General features: G+C 38.7%; 2 protein-coding genes across 10 annotated transcripts in view; both read right to left on the reverse strand.

The window, feature by feature from the left end:
- Positions 1–2371, reverse strand: part of LOC132143896 (glutamate receptor ionotropic, NMDA 2B-like) — a 97672-nt gene extending 95301 nt beyond the window's left edge. For 3 of the 4 annotated variants that reach the window (XM_059554509.1, XM_059554508.1, XM_059554506.1), the window contains exon 1: positions 111–1023. The gene's annotated coding sequence lies outside the window, so the exon portion shown is untranslated. Of the gene's footprint in view, positions 1–110; positions 1024–1571 lie in introns of those variants that run through there. The other variant, XM_059554507.1, reaches the window with a different exon arrangement.
- A 3327-nt stretch (positions 2372–5698) lies between these two features.
- The window catches only part of atf7ip (activating transcription factor 7 interacting protein), a 43315-nt gene continuing 26238 nt past the window's right edge, over positions 5699–22775 (reverse strand). For 4 of the 6 annotated variants that reach the window (XM_059554513.1, XM_059554514.1, XM_059554511.1 and 1 more), the window contains exons 2-14: positions 12803–12865; positions 11512–12115; positions 10665–10843; positions 10005–10151; positions 9844–9918; positions 9645–9706; positions 9145–9206; positions 8383–9048; positions 7534–7568; positions 7373–7430; positions 6945–7034; positions 6802–6830; positions 5699–6692 (exon numbers count right to left, since the gene is read on the reverse strand). In XM_059554513.1, the coding sequence (XP_059410496.1) occupies positions 6225–6692; positions 6802–6830; positions 6945–7034; positions 7373–7430; positions 7534–7568; positions 8383–9048; positions 9145–9206; positions 9645–9706; positions 9844–9918; positions 10005–10151; positions 10665–10843; positions 11512–12109 (2469 nt within the window). In that variant the 5' untranslated portion in view covers positions 12110–12115; positions 12803–12865 and the 3' untranslated portion in view covers positions 5699–6224. Of the gene's footprint in view, positions 6693–6801; positions 6831–6944; positions 7035–7372; positions 7431–7533; positions 7569–8382; positions 9049–9144; positions 9207–9644; positions 9707–9843; positions 9919–10004; positions 10152–10664; positions 10844–11511; positions 12116–12802; positions 12866–19587; positions 19670–20036; positions 20092–22775 lie in introns of those variants that run through there. The other 2 variants (XM_059554515.1, XM_059554510.1) reach the window with 2 other exon arrangements.

Raw genomic sequence — 22775 nt, forward strand, 5'->3', positions numbered from 1 at the left:
TTTAGTCTATTTAGAGCCATAGAAAGGACATGCATGTTTCACAAACACACAGTAACACACTTACAAAGTTATACAAATCAATTTATGTGACATTTTATCGTGTTACTTACCAGTCTAACTGTCCTGTGGCATTTCATCATTAATATTTGGATAATGTTTACAAAAATGTGGAACACAAGACAGAGGGCGAGTGCAAGCATTTAAAAACATAAGACAAGATGGTCGCCTTGATATGTCCATTTCGCCCAATAACAGGCAAGTGAGATGCTTTTTGGGGGTTTTTTCATACAGTCCATATATAAGGAAAATTGTGATGAAGATGATGAATTTGGGATGTCTACGAAAAATCGTATTTAAAAAAACAAATCTGCTAAAACTAAATGTTAATTGACATTTCAAACCAGTCACCAAAAAGAAAGCACAAGCATATATAAACTAAATACAATGCATAGAAAATCAAATATCAGTATGAATGGAAAAGGGAGTCTTCATTTGCGTCACAGTGTCTCTTCTTGGATCACCATCCCTTTCTTAGATTCATTTGAAATGAACTGAAAACCAAGGAAAAATCAAACTCTTGTTTCTTTTTTTTATATTCATAGGTAAATTAAAACTATATTCTATAAAATGAAAATACTAATAGAGACTATCAAATCAAAGAAGGCAGTTCTGAATTAAAATGATGTATAAAATAAAGTGCAAATGGTTAATACAAGGAGGATAAATAAGGGATATAAATAACTTAAAGTGGGGAGTGGAAAGTTTTCATTTTCTAATGAGCTAACGGTCATACAGTGGTCATGCACGACAGCTTAAAATAGGGACCCTCAAAGAGTAAAAAGAAAATCAAGAGATGTGATAAGAAGAGGAGGTGACAGCCTGTCCGAAAGGGGATAAATGGATGGATAAAATGAGATAAAAAGCTGGTGAGCACCAGCAGAAAATTAAACACTAAATAAAAAGAAGAAAGGAACATAACAACTCAAATGGACTCGAGCTCGCAAGCAGGTGAGACAAAAAAGAAAACCTAATCAATATTTGGAGCAAATACCAATCTATTATTCATAAATCAGATTTCATGTTTCACCAGCACAGAGGAAGCTGCCAACAACACAAATCAAGTTCAAAATGTGTCCAAGAACCGCAAATTAAGCAGTCGCACCAACCTCACCCATCTCAGTCAAAGCAGAAGCTCAACTGAAATGTTTCTGCATTGACTTCTCAACTGAAATAAAGGACATTGATGCTTGCACTGGACACTGGAGATGAATGGAGGATATTTCAGAACGGGAAGTCCAAGAGCAGATGTGTGTAAGTGTGTTACTAAAGAAAGAATGACGGGAAACAAATGTCTTGCTGTTCATAAGTAAAATGGACAGGGTTGGAGAAGGGTAAAAATGGACATGGAGAAATGATACGTAATTTTTGATAACTGGCTGTCCATTAGTTTAATGCATGTGTGTGTATGTGTGTGTCGATGTGTGTTTTATGTGCATGTAAAGAAGGAACACACAAAAACACACACACAGACAAACAGAACAGACAGACACTAAACAAGCCGTTAAACCTACCTAGAAGAATATTAAAGCATCCAGGGAAAAAAAGAGTGATACGTGAGGGTAGATGGTGGAGGACTAAAAGAACTGTTTAAAAAAAAGAGAGAAAGAAAAATAATTATAAACTGATAAGGAGATGTGGAGATGGTTTTTTGAGTCTCTTTCACAATTCTAACCCAACTTTCATTCAGTGAGCATCACACTTTAGGGATGGAGGGAGGGATGGAAAGAAGAGGGGATGATCGGAGGAGAGAGATGGCAAGGAGGGACAGGTGAAGGAATGAAGGGGGTCATAAATAGTAAAAAAAGAGTGGTAGAGTAAAAAACTAAAACAAAGAAACTTGCCCCTTCTTTCTCTTCTCTCCTGTCTCGTCATAAATAGACAAAATTATACACCATATAGATGGAGAAATAGATCAGGAGGCAAATGATGGAGAGAGCGAATAAATGAAAAGATGATGTGCCTCCCAGCACCACGATGAGAAAAAAGAAAAAAACAAAACGAAAGAAAAAAACAAATAGTCCAGTGCCTTCCGTTTTTCTTCTTCTCTTTTAAAACACGGAAAGGCAGTCAGTTTGTTCCTGTCATCCAGTTGTTGCTTTAGTCCTTCTCTTTCTTTCTTTCTCTCTCACACTTTATTTCTCTCTTTCTTTCTCTTGGCTTCTGTAGGAGTCCTCCGTTTGCATTAATAAGTAATAGCCCTTTTCCACAGACAGTGACTGAGGCAGAACAGTAGGAAGAGGTGTAATGGTTGCAATGTCTGCACAAGAATTCCACACATGGAGACTGAGCTCTCTCTCTCTCTCTCTCTCTCTCTCTCTCTCTCTCTCTCTCTCTCTCTCTCTCTCTCTCTCTCTCTCTCTCCCCTCCCGTGCAGATGGAGCGCTGTGGAGTAGGAGTGTGGCAGATAAAGGAGAATGAGAGGGAGCCCTCTACAGGATAACTGCACAACTGAGACAGAAAGAAAGGAAGAAAAAGAAGAGCAGAGAATGTCTTCTCAATTCATGTCAGTCAAAATAAATATGAATGAGGCTGCAAACATATGAATTTGACACTATATAGATGTACATGTACCTACATTTCTGTGCAGTTTAATCTGTAGTTCTGTAATAATGTAACAAAGTAGCATTACTACAGTATTAAATATATATATATATATATATATATATATATATATATATATATATATATACACTCAAAAATATATGCACATTTATATAATTTCTATAAAAATATTTATAAAAAATACTCTGTGGTATGTGTGCAATTCAATTAAAATTCCAACTAATTAATTGAAATGCAGCCAATTCTTAATTCTGAACATTGCCCAGTCCTGCTCAGATACGGATTCTGTGCACTACTCAATCTGTGATGAGTCTGAGTTTTCTGTGTAGATGTGAATGTCTGGTTCTCAGATGTGTGCTCTATAAAGGTCTCACTCTCTTTCTCTGGATTCTTGGCTTGAGCTACTGATCATTTGTGCTTTTGATCCTCCGTTTCTTGGCACCTGTCTTCCATTCTTTTTTTAAAACTCACACAGTCTGTCTGCCTGTTGCTGTCTGTTGATCATTTGGAAATAAACAAAAATTAAAGGAGAGTTACAGAAGGACTGTGCAATGTGTGTGCATAAAGACCTTAGGATTGTTTCAATTGAAAAGGTTAAGGAATACAGTTTACCAACTCAGGCCTGACACGTGCCACTCTCATAACTGGGATAAACTGATCCTAAAGGGTTGCACATCAATGACAGATTCCTAAATACTAACCCTAGATCACTATAAAAGCCACATTATCCCTGTTTGGCATTCATGTAGCCAACGTACAATTTGAATATAACTGAATCAATACTGGCTGCATCATTGATGTCATTTACTTTGAGGAAGACAAGGACATGTCCCCACCATTTTTCTGTCAGCTAATTTCATCCACACTGTTTGCAGCAGCAATAACAGTGAACTTACTCTGTCCGTTTATGATACTGGTCCAAAAAGGATTTTCAATTTACCGCCAAAACGCTCTCAACATTAACTCCGTCGCCACACCTGTTGAACACTGTGATTGGATGAAATCATTCGGAGGGCGTTCCTTCTCACGAATAGCGTGCTCAGACTCTAATTACATATTCTGTTCTTCTCGGTTCATCCTACCAATCATAACTCAAAGAAAGGTCAACACGTCACATTCTCTGAAGCTGCTCCAGCTTTAATTTAGAACGAAAATAAAATGTTGTTTAGAACGAAAGAAAACTGAAGTTAGGCCTACTGATTAAATTTGAAGAAATAAATAATCATATACTTTGAAATATACATTATATATTATATAATTGTTTCAAGAATGAGCCATGCTTACTCGTTAACATTGCAAAAAATGTTTTCGTGTTTTTTAGTCTTACGAAACTTAGGTTCTCATATTACTGTACTTAAAATATTACAGAAACTCTTTTAACACCGATATAAGGCTCTTTGTTAAATTGAAACTCCTCTTTACATGGTTTCTAAAACTGATCAAACTGAAGAATGTATTTTTGCCGAGATGTATCAAATATAGACCTACTACAATTTTTTTAATAAGCTTGTGACTAAATGAATCTGAGGCAGTCTGCGACCTTTGTATCGAAATTGCTCGTCTTTGCCTGCCCCCTTGTGGCCAGTCTAGGAAGAACATGTAGGTCAAATCTGCTCAATAGTATGTTCGTGCAAACTTCACTAGTGCAATTCTGCTTATTCTCGTTATCTAGAGATTACAGTTTTGTTTAATATAATTTTCATTCAATTTAATTATACTGCGTAGGACTTTTCAGAGTACATATTCTTCTAAGAGAGCTTTACACAGAACAGGTAGGCAAATGAAAAAAAAAATATATTGACATTTGTGTTGGTAAATAAAATGCACTGGTGAATGCTGATTATCTTTATTTTTTTAGATCTGGTTAAACTGAATAAACTGTGAATAAACGTGTTCACACAAACAAATGGACATCTAGTCAATAGCACATTACAATAAGCAAGTTGTAAAGTTATGAGGGCACGAACAAGCATTCCTGCAACATGCATAGAAAATATTCTGCAACCTTTTTAATATTTGTGAGGTGGAAATTAGACATGTATTCTTAAATATCCAGACTTTTGACTAATGGCACGAAGTCTGGTCCACACTGAATGTTTGCTCCACTCAAAGACCATTCAATCATCCAAGTAAAAGTTTTAAAGCTGCGGTAGGTTTTGTGAATTCAGCCTGTAAATGTTCTGAAGCTTCTCCTGGATATTTGATGACTGCTAAGTTTTTTTCTCATGTTCTGTATTTCTTCTTTGTCTGAGAGGAAATTCCATAGCTACTACACTGTAGTATAGCTACAAGGCTCCGTCAGATTTTGTTTTCTCTTGTTAATCTTAATCTCGTTTTTTTTTTCTGGGTTTTCTAGCATATGCTGACCTTGCAAGGGTTCAACAGTAATTGGAAACACTGATTGTGTTTTTGTTATATGCAGCTCTCCTTGAAACTTTGCATTAGTGTGTTAACTAATAAAATAACTTTTGAAAAGGTTTGGTTTTATTGCTCCAACGATGGTCCTTCAAAATAAGTGTAAAATATTATATAAATATCCTATATTTAAGCAACATATCACTAAGGGTAAAATCTGTTTTCGTTGCCACTAGTTCGTCTGCGTCGGCTTGGTGTGTTCCAGGCTTAAGACCTTCCACATCACATTTTGGGATCGTTGTAATAAAGGCCTTGGGACTGTGGCATTGTTGTGGTGCCAAAAGCATTCTCAATGTTCCTGGAACTCAGGGATTCATCAGTCATGTGGCAAATGGCTATGTGGCAGAACTCATATCCAATACTTGAACAGAACAGAGGCACTGCCATGAAGCTGAACGGGAACGGGAGCTTTTCTTGTGACTTATCCCTCCGTTGCTAGACTGAATCGTAAAACAACAGATAACAATTCAAAGTCTGATAAATCATAAGGTAAGGAAACATGCAGATAATTAAAAGCATATTACAGTGATAAAAAAATAATAATACTGCACTTTGACTATACATTAGATCCATGCATGAACAGTTTGAAATATTTCTAACAGGGTCTTGTACATGTCATTTAATAGTTTGTATTGTAGAGTAAACAAATGAAAAAGAAACCTTTTTAAATAGATCAATACTTTTATTGAGTGTCATTTTGCAGTGTCTGGGTACCAGACAAAAAACATTACAAAACCTTTAACACCCCAGCTTCCCTGTCCTGTAGCTAATGACCGAGATCTATAATGGATAAATCGGTGCAATGTATTGAATATCCTTTTATTAAAAAAAATAAAAAATAAAAAAAGCGAGAGAAAGAAATTCAAAAACAATACTTAACTCTGAACATTCTGCACAAGGAAAATACAATTTCAAGCACAATTTAAGTCTGATAGTTCCCTCCTTATTGTAAAACTAAAAAACAAGTTGAAACAAATAGTGTATGCGTGTCTGTATGCACTGATGATTATTTGTATTTCCATTTGCATTCGACAACCTATTTAAATTCCCTACAATTCCTAACACAAAAGGCAAGACTAAACCAGTGGTCTGCGCATAGTTAACAATTCTGTAACAATTACAAATCTGCCATCATACTTCCATCGGCCAAATCCTTTTGAACCACCCCACCCTCATCTGGAATTATTTTAGGATGACGTAGAGGATGCTGAGTTAATGACGTCAGTGCACTGCGGTTCACAGAAAGGACCGAAGCGGCCATACACATCCTTGGCCCTGACGGCAAAATAATATGTGGACCCGGACACAAACTGGGTCAAGGTGCATGCCATGGGCAGCGGCAGAGCCTTGACCTCCCCGATCTTCTTCCACAGTGACTGAGCCGAAGCACCCGATGCTGCCCCCTGGTGGTCCTGGTGATAGGCGTACAGGTGATAGGTATCTACAGCTGCGCAGTTGCGATCAGTTTCTGCCACACACCAGGACAGGACGATCCCGTTCTGGCTCTGGACGCGGGCCAGTTTGAGCTGGGGCTGCTGTGGAGGCGATGTGTGGGCAGCCTCGGGGGGGAGACGTGCCGGTGGTGATGGTGCCAGTGGTAATGGAGGAAGAGTGGTGGAGGAAGAGGAGCTTGGACGGGATAGAGATGGAGAATCCTGAGAGAACAATGAGTGAAGGGAAGAAAGATTATAAGAGGCATAATGTGTTAAAAATATAAATGTTAAGTGTATCATCTTTATAATATTTGTATGGCAGCACACTCACCACAGAGGAACGTTGTGCTGATCGAGCTCCTGAACAAGGGAAAATATAAAACAAACCATGTCAGCATACAGCTCAGAATTTTATAACTACAGCCAAAAAGTAGTTAGGGAAACAGGGAAAAAAAAGGTCTACTTTTCACCCACCAGCATTAGTGGTAGAGCTGACTAAAGGAGGAGGCCCAGATGCACGCTGGGTAGTGATGGGAGAAACAGTGGCCTTCTGGACTCCGGTCACTGGATAACAGAAAAAATTAAGAAATATAACTAACTGGTAGCTTAAAGAGCAGGAGGAATAACTAGTGATGAGAAAATTTAGCAGAGAGACAAATACTGGATTGAACACCATGCTAAAGTTATTTAGCAACATTTTTGAGAAAATCTGGTAATCTAGAAATCCACACAATCTTTTTGGGTGAAGGTGAAAACATTCCCTTCTAAAGTGACTTATGTGAGCTGTTCATCTTCAAACATCGCTACAGTATTAACAGACAATGGACCCTTTTTTAACTGGGAAATTTTGTTAATGTATCTGGCACCTTAAGGCTGAGCAATAAAGAGCAGCTGTGTTTTACCTTGAACATCATCATCATCTTCTGTCAGATCGATCACAGAACCTTTGGGCCGCCCGGTCTGTAGAGAGAAGAGGAGTACAAATTAGTTCAAAAGTACACTTTTTTTTTTTTGGTATTTGAAATTATATTTTAAACTATATTTACAATGAAACATTGCTTACCTGAGAGGGTGTTTTCGGTGTTGAGGCCTGATTATCTGTTTCAAATGAGAGAATTAGATTATGAAACCGCCCATACAATTTTCAAATATACATACATAATACTATATAATAAATAAAGCGATGTGGGAATACTCATGCAAAAACAAAACAAAAATTATAATTAATTTACATAATTGCGACAGACTGCAAAAGCTTTATAGGCACAATAAGAATCTTAATTTCCAACTTTTTAAAAACTAAAAAATGAAACCACTCAAACATTTAAATTCTGTTACTAATTACTCACTCTCATTGCGTTCTAAACCCCTAAGACCTTCATTCATCTTCAGAACACAAATGTAGATATTTTTGATGAAATCCGAGAGCTTTCTGACCCTGAATAGACAGCAGTTAACGGCCCGGAAAGGTAGTAAAGACATCATTAAAATAGTGGTTCAACTGTAATGTTAAAGACGCTACAAGAATACTTTTCATGCATAAATGAAAAAAAAAAAATGACATGAGATCACATGGACTATTTTAATGATGTCTACTACCTTTCTGGGCCATAAAAAAAAAAAAATAGAGAAAGAAACCACATATTTCATCAAAAGTATTTTTTGTGTTGCGAAGATGAACGAAGGTCTTACAGGTTTGGAACGACATGAGGTAGTAATTAATGGCATTTTCAGGTGAACTATTCCTTTAAATTTCTTAAAGTATTTAAATAATTCAGTATTATTACTTGCATTAAATATACAATAACTTTGTGCTATATCCCTCAAAAACCAACAAAAATACAAAAAATAAAGCACCTTCCATTTAGCTGCTATTATAAAAGGAGGCCAGAGGATAGTTGTTCTGTTATACCTGTTTTTGAGGCCAGCGCGGAAGCCGATGGTGGACCAGCTGCAGCTGCCGCTGATCCTGTCGCCGCAGGTCCTGTGGTTCCTGGAGAAGAAGCCGCTGTACTCACTCCCACAACAGCAGCACACTGTGTAGGCGTTCGGGCTGTAGTCACAGATATCCCTGTGCTGGGTGAACTGACAGTCCCTGTGCCACCCGGATACACCGCTCTCGCTAAGGACACCACCGGAGCTGACGAGGTCGAGGAAGATGAAACAACACTGCCCACTGGTTTTTGCAGGATGAAGGTGGTAGCAGGTGTGGTCATCTTTGCCTTATTGTTGCTACTAACCGTAGACAATGACGACACTGGTATTAAACCGACACCATTGGCAGTATTAACCAATGCCCCGCTTTGCCCATTTGCCATTGCTAAAGGCAGCTGAATTAACAGAGGCTGTATAGACACTGACTGACCCCCCGATGTTGCTGGGGTGTTAGTCATGACCCCTGTACTGGGTCCAGTCTTTAGTAGTAGGGTGCCTGTCTGAGACTGGCCAGGCAAAGAGGTGGATGAAGGAGTGGAGCTCGTTGTTGTGGAAATGATCTGTAGAATGGGTGCAGGAGAAGCTAGCGTGGAGGAGGTTGGCGTAGTCGGTGTGGACAGAGGTTTGGGCTGGGCTGGGACCGCTGAAGAGCAAAGAAAGAAAAAGAATGTTTGAGTTTAATAAGATATTACTTTGAGAGTTCAAACAAGAACTAGAATTAGATTACTAAAAAGCTCACCAGTTGAATTAGATCCAGTGACTGGACTTGACAGTTTGGGATCCATTGTGGTTTTAACAGTCCTGTAAAAAGAACAGAAATGGTACGGAAGCATTAGAATAATGGCAATAGCACAAGCATTTCAAATGTTACTTACTAAAGCTTTTTAAATTACAAATTGCAGCACTAATATGTGGAGTTTTAACAATTAGTCTGTGACTAAGTGTCTACAAGGCTTATTTGGTTAGCTAGCTCTTTGTTTAACTTGAATGGTGAACTGTATAGCTGCTGGCAAGTTAAGGGCCAGACACAGAAAACGCATGATTGCATTCAATTGTGCTTTTTGTTGTTTTTCTATGTAAACCTACAATAGAGGTACATCTTTGACAGCTGAATGTGTGTCTTTTTATGATTATTTTAATACTTTTGAAAAAAAAAAAAGTAAAAAGAAAAAAAAAAGTAATGTTTTGCAATAGTGAAGGATCTTGTGAGGATAGAGGTTGATGTGTCAGCTATTTTACCGTTGCGGTGTAGTCATGTTGGATGCATTGTTGGACTGAGCAGCAGCGGCGGCAGCATGAGCCTGATTAACAGGAAACAAAGTGCATTTTAATTTATGGATAAAGACCATTACTGGCTTGTATCTTTATTACATAAACCCCCATAATGTTTTTCGCTAAAACAGTTAGACCGAATCACACAATAACTGAATTGTTTTACCTCTTGAGTTCTCTTCGAGTTCTCCGAGGCCTGATTAGCAGCACCAAACTTTTTGGCCAGCCTGGAAATCTTAGCCTAAAATGAAAACGCATCATTGTTGATTTTAAGTATCAAGTTTCACAGTCCCATTCTATTACCTATTGTAGAACTTCAAAACTCACCTGTAGTGTGTTAATATGCTGCATTGTATTCTGCTGTTTGGTTGCGTTGTCAATCTTCTCCACTCTCTCTTTCAGCTCTATTATGCTTCGGTCAAATACAGTCAACTGTAGCACCCGTAACCGTTCCTCAACTAACTGCTGTACCATCTGATAACAAGAGAGCGAGACAAAGAATTAAAAGTGTCTTACGTCTGAACTTTGTTACAGAAGACCTTCGGATGTCTATCATGAACGTTATCAACCAATATCCATTATTACAGAGAATTCCCAAAACTCAAAAGAAAATTCAGACAAGTGAGAACCAATAAGTTTTGCTCCTGTGTGAAACGGGTAAAGTTGAGCCTCTGTTTACCATATTTCATGGGATCCATTTACGTGTGTTATCAATGTTTCCATGTTTACAAACCTAAATTAAAGCAATAGTGTCTCTTCAGGACACCCTCTTCATTAGTGCTTCAAAGACGAACAAAAGGCTTGTAAATATCTTTTATGAGTAAATAATTTTTTTTTTATGTTTTTGGTGAAGTATCCCTTTAAGAATCATTTACTGTAATCACATATCTCTGTTTCCCATTCAGTTATATGACTGTGACGTTGTATAGAGTATGCAACTAAATGCTGTTTATAGATATGATTAAAAAAAAAAAAGATATAACAAACCTTCTCCAGTTTATGCCGGCTCCCAGCATTGCCGGTGATTTTCAGCTCTATCTGAGCCTCCAGCTCTTCACCGTCCAGCCTTGCTCGTTTTCCTTCTCTCTCATCCTTGATTACTTCGTCATCTTCCTCGTTCTCCTCAGACAACGATCTCTTTGTACCAGCAGAGGCACTGTTGTCTGCTGTGGAGTAGAAACAGAGGAAGGGTTTAGACTTTAATGCAGGGCTAAACTTAAGCAATGCTAGCTCAAATGCTAAACTTCATGTCAAAACTATTGAGCTATAACAAATCTCTTAAACCAACAGTAATGGTAGATTTTGGGTTTCAAAATGATTAAACCATTCTGAGTCTATAGAGTAAGTCTAAAGGCAGAGTTCAACCTTGAACAAATAAAATTTCATTTTGTCACCCACATTGTTCCAAAACAGTTAGACTTTTCACAAATGATATTGAAAAACGTTGCAGCTTTTGTCAATACAATAAGTTAATGGGGTAAAACTTTTTAACCACTTCGACTTAACATTACTCAATTTGTGGTCCACTTAAAGCAAGTAACGACAGTTTCATTTTTGGGTGAATTCTCCCTCTGCTTAATGACAGCAAAATAATTCAGTATTCTCTCAAAATTGCTAGTTGATTGGTAAATGCTAAAAAAGTATATTACAAGAATACGAACGGGAAAAGCTTATGTTTCACTTCAGATTTTTAAGTATTTACAAAATAGAATTTTTTACAGTCTCCGCAAATATGTTGTACAGGAATAAATGAGAGAAATTTAATATCTGACCTCCCTGAACTCATAGACTGACCAGCAGCTTGCAGGCAGGTCGAGTCTCTAGAAATTCTCACCTCCTGCAATCTCAGAAGTGCCCTTTTCATCTTTTTGGTCCTCTTTCTCATCATCTGCATTCATCTTCTCCCCACTACTGTCTTTTTCATCTTTGTCTGCTTGGATTTCATCCTCTTCGCTCAAGCACAGAAATCCTTCTTTAACCTCTGGATCACAGTGCAACCCAGAAGGGGAAGCAGAAAGAGAAGAGGAGGGACTTTTATTGCTTGTCTCCTTTTTCTCATCTGCGGCCACAAGGGGGTCATCAAGATCCATAGGAGGTGAGGTAGTTTGTGTGTTGGGTGGAGAAGGGGATCGAGAGAGGGTGAAAGATGGAGAAGTGGGACAGTGAGCTGAATCAGGGGCAGATGACGTCAAGTCGGCTTCTTTAAGATTCTGATCTTTCTCCTTGACTTTCTCCTTCTCCTTTTCGGTGTGGGCACCGTTGACCAGTGGTGTCTGAGGTGGTGATGAGGAAGATGAGCAAGAAGCGGAGCTGGAGGTGGCGGCTGCCAAGGTGTTATGCAGAGCTTCCAGCTGCTGCCGATCGCTCATCTTCATCGTTTTGCGTGCACGAAAGATTTTCTTCTGAGGTTCCTCTGGTACAGCTACTTCCATTTTCACCTGCGGAAAAACAATGGGAGGATAAATGTTTAATATCCTAAACAGGCTACTTGGATAACTCCATCCAGTACTCAACACAACTGATTAATCTGACCAAGTACAAGTGCCTTTACTGAAGTGTGACCACAAGGTGTCACTGTCACTCATCTAAACACAACTTTCTGCTGTTCTAGAATATTCTCTTGGCCTTGATCACAGTACCCTTCTTTAACTGGAACAAAATCATTAACTAAAACCCTGGAGTAAGACTTTGGCTTAACTACTACCTAAAAGAACTGCCAGAGTAAAAATACTAAACTGATCCGTTTAGATACCCACACTATAAGTCTGAGCTGAAGAACCTCTCTGATGTCCAAAAACCACCTTGCATCTGGTGTGAAAGGAGTAGAAACCTAATGAAAACCAATAACCTTCCTCAGTTCAACTGACAAAACCAGCCAGTTGGTAGGCCGTAACAGTCAGCAGTGCATGTGATTTCAGAATACAGAGAGGGAGAACAGACTTTGTGACCTCCCCCTGAAGCTGATTGGTCCAATTCTGAGCCAATAAGAGCAGCACTCTACAGAATCTGCTAGCGACAAGAGGAGTTCATTATATAATGCAGATTTTCAAAGCTACTATCGTACTTAAACTAGACTAGTACTTCTGCCTCAGTGTTAATCACAATAAGATATTAGTTTGTCTTACCAGGCTTCTGTGAGGTCTCGTAATTTCCTGTTCATGGATTTGGCAGCCAGTCGCTTGAGGATCCTAAAAAAAATATATATATATATATTATTTTAAATTGAAATATTAGTTTTGAAATGTAGTTACAATTTCATTTGCACTCATTTCTGCTACATGAATTAGATTCATTTAACTATTAATTCTTCAACTCGAAACCAGATCCAAACATCCTTCAGTTCGTTTTTAGTACAGCTCCCTCATTTTAATTAATTGGTGGAACTCAAAATGTTAACATAACCCAGTAGTTTTATCGTAACATGAGCACTGGCATATTCTTGATTATCTAGTAATGTAGTCGACATACTTCCTTAGTTCTGTGTATGGCTTACAATACATGCTGAATCTGCAGCCAGATTTTACAACAAAGATCACATATTATAAACTCACAGCAAGCTGTGTAAAAATAATGTTTTATATCATCTAAAGAGAAAAACTTGAGCAAACAGCTAAAGAAACCTCAAAGCTTGTGCTATCCTGTAAATAAAATGATATTAAACTCAGAAAACTAACCTGTGCACACAATATGTGGTACAAAAGTACATTGCGATTAGTGATTTTCGTAAGTAAAGGGAATATTAAGACATTCGCAATCTAAAAAGACCTTTTTTGCAAAAGGAAAGGTATTTCAAAATAAATTACGGTATGATGGTGTTCTCTTTCTGTGCTCATTAAGAGACTCTCAAAGCTAACCCCGTAGAAAAAAAAAATAGACACCTGGCATAGTTCTTAAATATAAAAAAAATGAAATGAAATGAAAATGACACCGCTCAGCAAAGACCAAACAGAGATAAATCGAAGTACAGTAAAGCTCAACTAAATGTTTATAATAAACAGTTTGCTATTTGTCTCAGTACTCCCATGAATAAGAGTTGCTAGTATTGAATTTAACTTGCTATTAGCATCAAAGCACCTTACTGGATCCAAACAATTCATCTGTCTTGATTGCATTCTAATGCTCCACATCAACTTTACTTGAGTTATTCTCATCTCATCTTTTTAGTTTTACTACACATCCTATAAAAATATAGAGCTGCAAGCATAAATCCACAGGAAGCCGCACTGCTGCTGCACTGCTACATCAACAATCATCCTGGCAGGTGTGAATGACGTGGCTTCTATATATATAACAATCTCGTCCGCTTGCAACACCCTTAAACTTCCTGGCAACGGCCATTCCTTTGAGGTCTGGTATCCATGACAACCACGAAAAAAAGACTTTTACATAAATTCGATTGATTGTATAGCTTTTGACTAATTTGCCATCCTAAACACCACAAACTGCTGAGTGAGGAGCTAGACAGGTGATTAGATTGTACAAGACAAAAAAGGCGGCATCAAGTTTTCTTATTCCAACATGTCAAAAAAAGAACAGACATGTGTGACAAAAACTAAACAGTAATAAAATGCATCACAGTATTCCTCCATTCATTTCATACAAGCGCTGACTGCTTCTGCAAAGCTTGTTCTTCTACTGTTGATCAGCGCGCACAGGCTCACTGTGGCCCTCCCCCACCCAGTCTATACACAAAGACACTGAGGTTGACGCTCGTTGCAAATTGGTCAGAGCAGCGGCATAAAGCTAGGCTCAGGTCTACAATACTACTCCTCCTGAAGCTCAGACCTGAATCCATAGAATCTGGACTCCCAGGTTTCAGAAACTTAACTTCTTGAAGATTGCTAATAAAGAACGGTTCATAAAATAACAGAACACGGTACTGCATCTTGAAAACAAGTTACAGGGTCGATACCTGTCAGATACCCGAAATCATTTTGACGATAAGCAAACAAAAGTGATTTAAATAAGCTACCTTTAAATCTAAAAATAAGTACAATCAGAAAAGTTCATAGCAAAAAAATAATAAATCCGAAAGATCGCAAAGAATCACGCTCATTTACGGATTTTGTGCATTTACCGTTTCCTAATCCGAAAACCCAAAACATGGAATGGAATCGTAAAATGATGATCCCAATAATGTCAGAATCGCAAAATTCACATTAAAAGCCAAAATAAACGCAAAAAAAAAAAATTCGCAAAAATGTCAGCAACCATGATAACATGAAATTAGTGTTGGTTGGAATTAGTGTTAAAAAATAAAACATCCACCAAAAAAAAATCCATTAATCTTGAGTAAACACTACAAAATATAATGGTGAATAGAGTCTTCTAGAACCGAAACCCGCACAAAAACAACCTTGAGGTGTAGTCTTCAGGAGTAGGCCTTGATTAGTAGTGAGCGCTAAAAAAAGGAGCATGCCTAGTTTCCAACTAGCTCAAAGCGCACAACACAGAAAAGAGGAACAGAGAGAGAGAGAGAGAGAACGGGAGGGGGAAGGGATCTCGTGTGGAGAGGCGGAGCACATTTCTTTGTAAGGTGTTGGCTGTAACCAGAATACATTAAAAAAAAAAAAAAAAAAAACAGTAGCTACACACAATTGTAGCATTACAACCAACAGTGCAGCATCATATGAAACAAAAGGTCACTTTTTGACTCATGAGGAGACTGTGAGATGATCACCTCAACACCTCTTATAAGCTCACTGATCCACCAGCGGCGTTCTAAAACCTGTGATTGAAGAAAGTGTTCCAAAAAAATTACATTCAACCAAAAAACAACAAAAAATTATAAATCAAAAGGAGAATAAAAGAACAAAAACCTCAGCAGCAAGAAAGAAAAACTGCCATGTGCTGAAAAGCAAAAACTACCCCATCCCCCACTGCTGCAGGCACAGAGAAAACAGGGTGGAAAATTACTGCGAAGTGGATCATACCATTATACCAGAAGAGGGGTGTCTCACATGCACCGCTACTTGTCAACACAAGAGGGTGCAGAGCAAAACTGAATCTGCTCTGCATTTTAAAAAAGTGACAATTTGTCTAAATGCAGTCGCTCTTTTTCAGTGAGCATGAATCTCTATACTTTACAAACATCTTTGCTACTGCACAGAACAGGTTATGATTAGGTGAAAGGTCAAAATGCTGTCACATGCACATGTAAACATCCTGACAACAAAATGAGCTATGGTCACAATTTCAATGTACAATGACAATTAAGCATGATTAGCTTATCCGATCACTTCTGACTTTTCCTAAGAGGCGAGTCACATTGAATGAGTCTCAGCTTGTGAACATTTCACACTGTTTAGAAATTTGACCCATGTAAAATCAAATCCAATAAAAAATTTAAATGAAAATAAAAATCACATGAAAGCGCATAACTTATTCTACTTAAATTTTGGATTCTCTTATGGATTATTCCCAAAGGCAAGTTGATTAAATCCCTAACATTCTATTCATTGTTTTCTTATTAAAAAGGGCTTTTGTAAAACTATCCCCAAAACCAGACTAAATATCCTCCATCTACATTTTACTAGATGTAGCTGTTAGTGTATGTGCCCCAACACATTTAACTCTAGCGTTCATGCAGGTGATAAAAATTCTAATCCAGCTCATTGTTCGATCTCCTGTTTTTCCCATCCTTTCCTGTCATCTCTCTACTGTGCCTATAAATAAGTGACAAGGGCATTAAAAAAAGCCTACATTCAGTCCATGGGAACAAAGCAGAGGACCTTCCTTATCTAAACAAATCAACTCTAGTTCAAATGACTAAAGTCCTAAATTAAAAAAGAAAAATATTTATTAGCACAACAGATTTCACAGATCTCGTGAAACCCTTAAGACATTTAGGTTGCAACTGACTGAGCTCCTAACATAGAGTTTCCACATACAGAGGTCTGACACTGTTTCCCAACCAGACGCGACACGACCAAAGCACTTCAACATTAATCTGTGCTTCTGTCCTAGCCATGACAAGTGACACTGCATTTCGCCAGGCTCTTGGTTTCCATTTTTATAATCTGGTATCTCCGCCCATTTTCAGAAACATCTGATATGACAAATCCCTCAAGATCCACAAAGATATTAAGAAAAATAATGCTGCCGGGAAAAGCAGCATGGACGTCTTGAAAACACAAGGTTTGTGTTTTTAAAGTCACGACATTTAGGAGTATTGTGCAAATACGTCAGAGAAAAGCACATACTAATCTGATTCGATGTGATTGTTTCATCGCAACGTTTTTACTTTCAGAGTGGACAGAAAGATCGTTTGGCCTTCAAATCTAGTTGTGCACACCAGATACGTGTCTCCTGCACAGAGCTGGTCAATGTCCATTGTGTGCCAACATACTTGGCCCCATCCACAATCACTAAAAGTTAATAGATACCCACACAATTAACCTAATACTTCTCAGGTTCATCCTATGATCAAGGAACACCCCAAGTGTAAATGGAAGGAAAAGAGTTTCTCTACAGCAGAAAACAGTGTCCTTCTGTTTTTAAACTTTGGAAGACCACTACAAATGTTCCATGAAACTATGGAGAGAAATCAAACACACACACACACACACACACACACACAGTGTATAATGGGAAAGGGAAAGAAGTTCTTAAATTTTACTGGGGGTAAAACACATGCAGTAAGAACACTTGCTCTCCCCCACTGCTGGAGAATGTGCAGTCATAACGGTAAAAGACAACAGGCATGAGTACAAGGAAGTCAGTGACAGTTAAAAGTAGTTCAAATCAATAAAAAAAATATATATTCATGTAATATTATACCAATATTCCTAATGTCTGATGAAGGCCTTGAATGCGGTTGAACAAGATTTTTTTAATCAGAAGATTTGAAGCTCTACATTTTCATATGGAGGAAGTGTGGCGCTTTATGGAGCATTGTCACATGGGAATAAATAAATAAAATGAGCATAACACTGCAACTGCAGCTATGATGAGAAAAATAAAGAAACTATGCCATCGGGGTGTAAAACGAGATTTATTCTCTTTTGTTTTCAATGCTCTCTATGGTTTTGCACAAGCGGTAGCTACTTCAATACTACATAATTGTACCTGCTATAACTTCTCTGTATTTTGAATTTCTTGTTACAGCACTGCTAATACTGTTGGGTACATATGATGTATATAAACAGATGTTTTAATGAGACCAAACTACATTTTCATAAAGCATTAGTTATCAACACCTAATGTTCATCTTTTGCTCTTTATTGTGCTATATTAGCACCAAATAAACTCCCTTAATTCGAGAAAAAGGGGAATTTATTGTGAACAAAATCACTTAAAACCACATCATGCCTTAACAGCGAATTCCTAAGTAGGTTTGTCGGTTCCTATGTTCCTATTCCTAAGTGCAGATGACCCACAACGGAATATCTAATATTTACAGTGCCACTGGTGTAATAATAACACATGAATCCATCTAAAACTCTGTCACAACAAGTGTTTGTATAAAAACATCTTCCTCTAGCGACTAGTTTATACACAGCCAGTTAATAACAGACACGACCAGCAGCAACAGGCTGAAACCAGTTGAGACGAGTTTACAACTCATGGATAACTCTCTCATGTGTCTAAAAACAATTGGAGGTTTCTGGTAAAGCATTAAAACTCTAATCAGCAAATTAAGCGGTCAATATTACCTATAAATGAACTGGTTTTTCTGTTACCTATTTAAACTTTGCTCAATAACACTTTGAAAACCCTACAAAAACTGTTGTGCATGTGCGTGAAATAGAAAATATTTCAGGCAATGGTGCTGAAACTCCTCTAGAGTGAGAGGAACCAAACGCGGCACGACAGCAGGAAAGCGTGCACACACTGACTTCAGCTAGACATACAGCGAGATCTCTTTAAAAGCCCCTCCTTCACTCTGCCATTTTACACTGCAGCTCTGCACTGCAGTAACTCAAAATGGCCACCAGCTCGGTTGCTGACAAGCCAAAGAACTGAAGTTGCACAATCCATGTGATGTAAACCAGAACAGGCGATAAAATTTAAATGAAGTAGCTTGATTTTACATGATGTCCCATTTAGCCAGCTTGCACAGAACATCCATGTGACGCTCTCTGGTTCCTAACATTGAAGTTGCTGCCAGCAGCTGAATATTATTCTTTCAGCAGAAAAGCCGGCTTTCAATCCATCTTCATTGAAGGTTGTGAAATTTCACCAGGGTGTCTTCTATCAACCAAGGCTTTGGATCCCACAAAACAGCCTAATGTGATACAGAGGTGGCCTTGATTGTTCTCTGTCTTCTGGGAAGTGTAAAGATTTCTTCTTTTGCTTCAATCTGGTGCACCAGATTCCTTCGCTTTTATAGGTACTCTTAAATCCATGCAGGTGAGGTGTTCTTCGTCTTAGGAGGAAGTCGTTGCCTAATGGTTAGAGAGTCAGACTTGTAACCTGAAGGTTGCAGGTTCAAATCTCAGGTCCGCCAGGAATTGTCGGTGGGGGGTGTTAATAACCAGCACTCTCTCCACCTTCAATACCACGACTGAGGTGAGACCATTGAGCAAGGCACCGAATCCCCAATTGCAGCATTGGCTGCCCACTGCTCTGGGTGTGCGTTCACAGTGTGTGTGTTCACTGCTGTGTGTGTGTGTGTGTGTGTGTGCACTTGGATGAGTTTAATGCAGAGCACAAATTCCAAGTATGGCTCTCAATACTTGGCCACACGCCACTTTACCTTCACTTCACTACCTTGTGCTTGACGAGTCAGTTACAGGACAGCAGCAACATCTCTTGACATTAATTATGCATGGATAAGCTAATTAATCTATTACATCTAGAAAGTTATACTTCAGAAGTGTTAGATTATAAAAACACAGATACTGTTAACAGAAAAGGCCTAAGTATGTTAGTTCTACCAGAGGGGTGCTCAATCCTACTGAAGATTTACCTTCGTGCAGATTTGGTTTTGTAGATTCTGATTGGTTCCGAAAAAGGACCTGAACCAGCTAATCATGCTCCTCAGGATTTACCTGTGAATTACCACAGGTGGATTTAGAGAGGGATGGACCTAAAAAGGAAAATCTCAGGACTGAGTACCCCTGAACCACATTACATCTTCCCAAATAAACTGGTTAACCACCAACATACACTTAAAAAATAATGTTAGACACTTAAATAAAATGTTAGACACTCAACAATATCATGTAGTCAAATATGCATTGTCTTTAAAAATAAAAAATAAAGTGCTAGCACTTTTCTGCTAATGAAAACAAAAATCGCAAAACCACTTCTTATTGCGATAAACCATACATTTAGAGAAATCTAGTTAAACAAACACCACAAAGATTCTAATGAAAAGAATTTAAAGGACAGGAAGACGGAGAGCTGGGAGCTTACACTTCTATAATCAAATGCAGGCCACCTTCTGCTTGGAGGAGAAATCTGCAAGCGTGACTAGCCTCCGCGATCAAGAGCCTAGCAGTAAAACTGAGCAGATGTGGGGGAGGGGCAGGGCTAGGGCTGTACCAAGGATTTTACAGGGGTGCTACTTTTGTTTTATGTTAATAAATATTAAATACACTACCATACAGTGTTTGACAATGAAAAATGAACTGCACTATGTAAATACACTAATGACTGAATCATAGATTTCTCTTAGCAACTTTTTTTTGTATTCAGGGTTTACTTTTAGATTTTTCTTTCTAAATTAGCTTTTTTAACAAAATTTTCTGACTTGTATTGATATAGCTGAAACTGAAAACTGTTTAAACATACATTAGCTGAAACATCAAAACTAGCTGAAAGTAGTTCTAGAGCACAGTCACACTGCAGTGAAACTCCACCCTCTTGCTGCAAAGTAAAACGGCAAAGCAGACAATGGAAAATTACTGGACCATACCATTGTAGGGACTGAGAGGGGGAGACACTGCTAACTTGGATGTTGCAATGGTCCGAGTTCCAAACTACAGACACTAACTACAGGTCATTTACTTCTGAGGTTCAAATAATCAGAGGGTTTTTATGTCTGCCAAACAGCAGTAAAGTGTTCCAATTAGAGCCAACTCGAAGCAAAAATATTAACATTGTAATTTTTTTTATCGAATAATTTGGGATACGATTCTGTAATGCAGCGGTTCTTCTGTGTAGCCCATGATTAGTCATGATTCAGGCACCTTACCTCAAGGAGCACACAAAGAGGACATGGAGGGGGGAGGGGAGCACTGGTTGGACTCTACCATGTTTGTGCTTGTCTTTTTTATAAAATACTTCAATAGAAAAAAACTAACAAAAAGATTATATTTGCTAAACCCTAGCCATTATATCTTTCAGAAACATGAAACAAGGCTTTCCTCAGTGACCAGATCAGTCTGCAAGACCTTGCCATGATTGAACATGCCAAGACATACTCAAAACAACTGCGGGATTTCTATTAAATTACATTGTCCAAAAAAAAAAAAAAAACCACACACAACAAAAATAAAGACCTATAGAACCAAGAATAAATAAAAAAAAATGGTCAAATTTTAGTGGGGATAAATATCATGGAAGGCAGAGAACACTCTACCCTCCCCCACTGCTGCAGAACTGTAGAAAGTATTAGGCAAGGAATGTACTATTTCTAAACAGAGGGGTGTGAAAATTCTAGTGTCTCACTGCATTCACAGATTACGTCTGCTTATATCTGAGTGGAGGCATGTGCAAACCTTCATCTAAAACGCTTGGAATTTGGCAATTCCTGCGTAGCACTAGTTGTCAGAACTGCTATTCGGATTGGTCCCCACATTGGTTTCAAAAATCAGAATCCAGCTTTAGGAATGAGTTTTGAGCCTTTAAAGCCATTTCAGTAGTACGAATTTACAAAGGGCAAGAGGTATACATTTAAAATCTCTGTATATTTCTGCCTTAATGCTTATTTATATCTGCATTTTTTTGCATGTTTAGAACACAGTGTAACCAAAGGCTTGGTGTTTATTGATTTCTCTGGATGAAGCCCCACATGCTTATTTTACCCTGCGTAAGTAGCCACAGATGTTTCTGCACCACTAATCAGAGGCAGCGACACGCTGCTGCTGAATCTACAGCACTACGGCAGGAAAAAATATAGTTGAGCTGAGTTTTGAGCTCACAATCTGAACTGAATGTGATGAGAAAGACCAAGAACTGTGAAACAAATACTATAAAGTAGACTAAGTAATTATCTTTCTACAGCATGGTTCCCGCTGACTGCAAGGGAAACATTGCAGTGTCATTTGGGAACAAATGACTATGTGCTGGTTCTTTGTAGAGAATCAAACATTTTTGTTTCAAACTTAAATTATCAGGTTGAATCAGTCTAATGACTCACTAGATGAATTAACATCTGACTTTACGACTCATTTTAGTCATGTCCAACTCAAAATTAACAGAAAACGGAACTGACTTAGACTTCACATGACCTACAATAAGGGTGTACTCACACTAGGCACGGTTGCCATGAACCGGGCCCGAGTACGATTGTCCCCCCCTCCCCACTCCCCCTCTGGCCTGCACTCACATAGGGTTTCAGCATTCGTGCCGGAGCACGCTTACGTCATTATGGTGCGACGGTTTCGGGATAAACAGGAAGAGCGGCGCTCTCTGAACACAATGGAGTCCATCGGTCTGTTTTCTTTGTGGATAATTTTGTGTCATTTGGTCCACGGTGGTCCACAGCCCTCTCACAGCCTGTTGTTAAACAGATGTGTCGCCTTAGTGGCGTGAAAATTTTCACGTAATCGTGCTGCTCGTATGAGGAGGTTTGCAAGGTACCAGCTGAGCTTTTGGAGCGTCGCAAAACCGTGACGCCACGCGTCCTGTTCCGTGCTCGAGCACGGTTAACGCTCACACTGCATGCGAACCGCGCCCGAGTCCAACTGAACCGTGCTCTGGCCCACCTCTTCCAAGCGGGCCAGGGCCGGCCAATCGAGCCGCGCCCGGGCACGGTACGGAGCACTCACACTAGTCAAACGAACCGCGCTTTGGTGGTCAAACGCACTCGGGCACGGTTCAAACTGGCTAGTGTGAGTACACCCTAAGGCGGCATCTCAGTGTTAGTAAATGTTATTGGAGCTGGTGCCAACTCATTCATTCACTCACTCACTAGTACTGTACATTAAC

Source organism: Carassius carassius, chromosome 7 (genome assembly GCF_963082965.1).
Source record: "Carassius carassius chromosome 7, fCarCar2.1, whole genome shotgun sequence".
In the NCBI taxonomy this organism is placed as follows: Eukaryota; Metazoa; Chordata; class Actinopteri; order Cypriniformes; family Cyprinidae; genus Carassius; species Carassius carassius.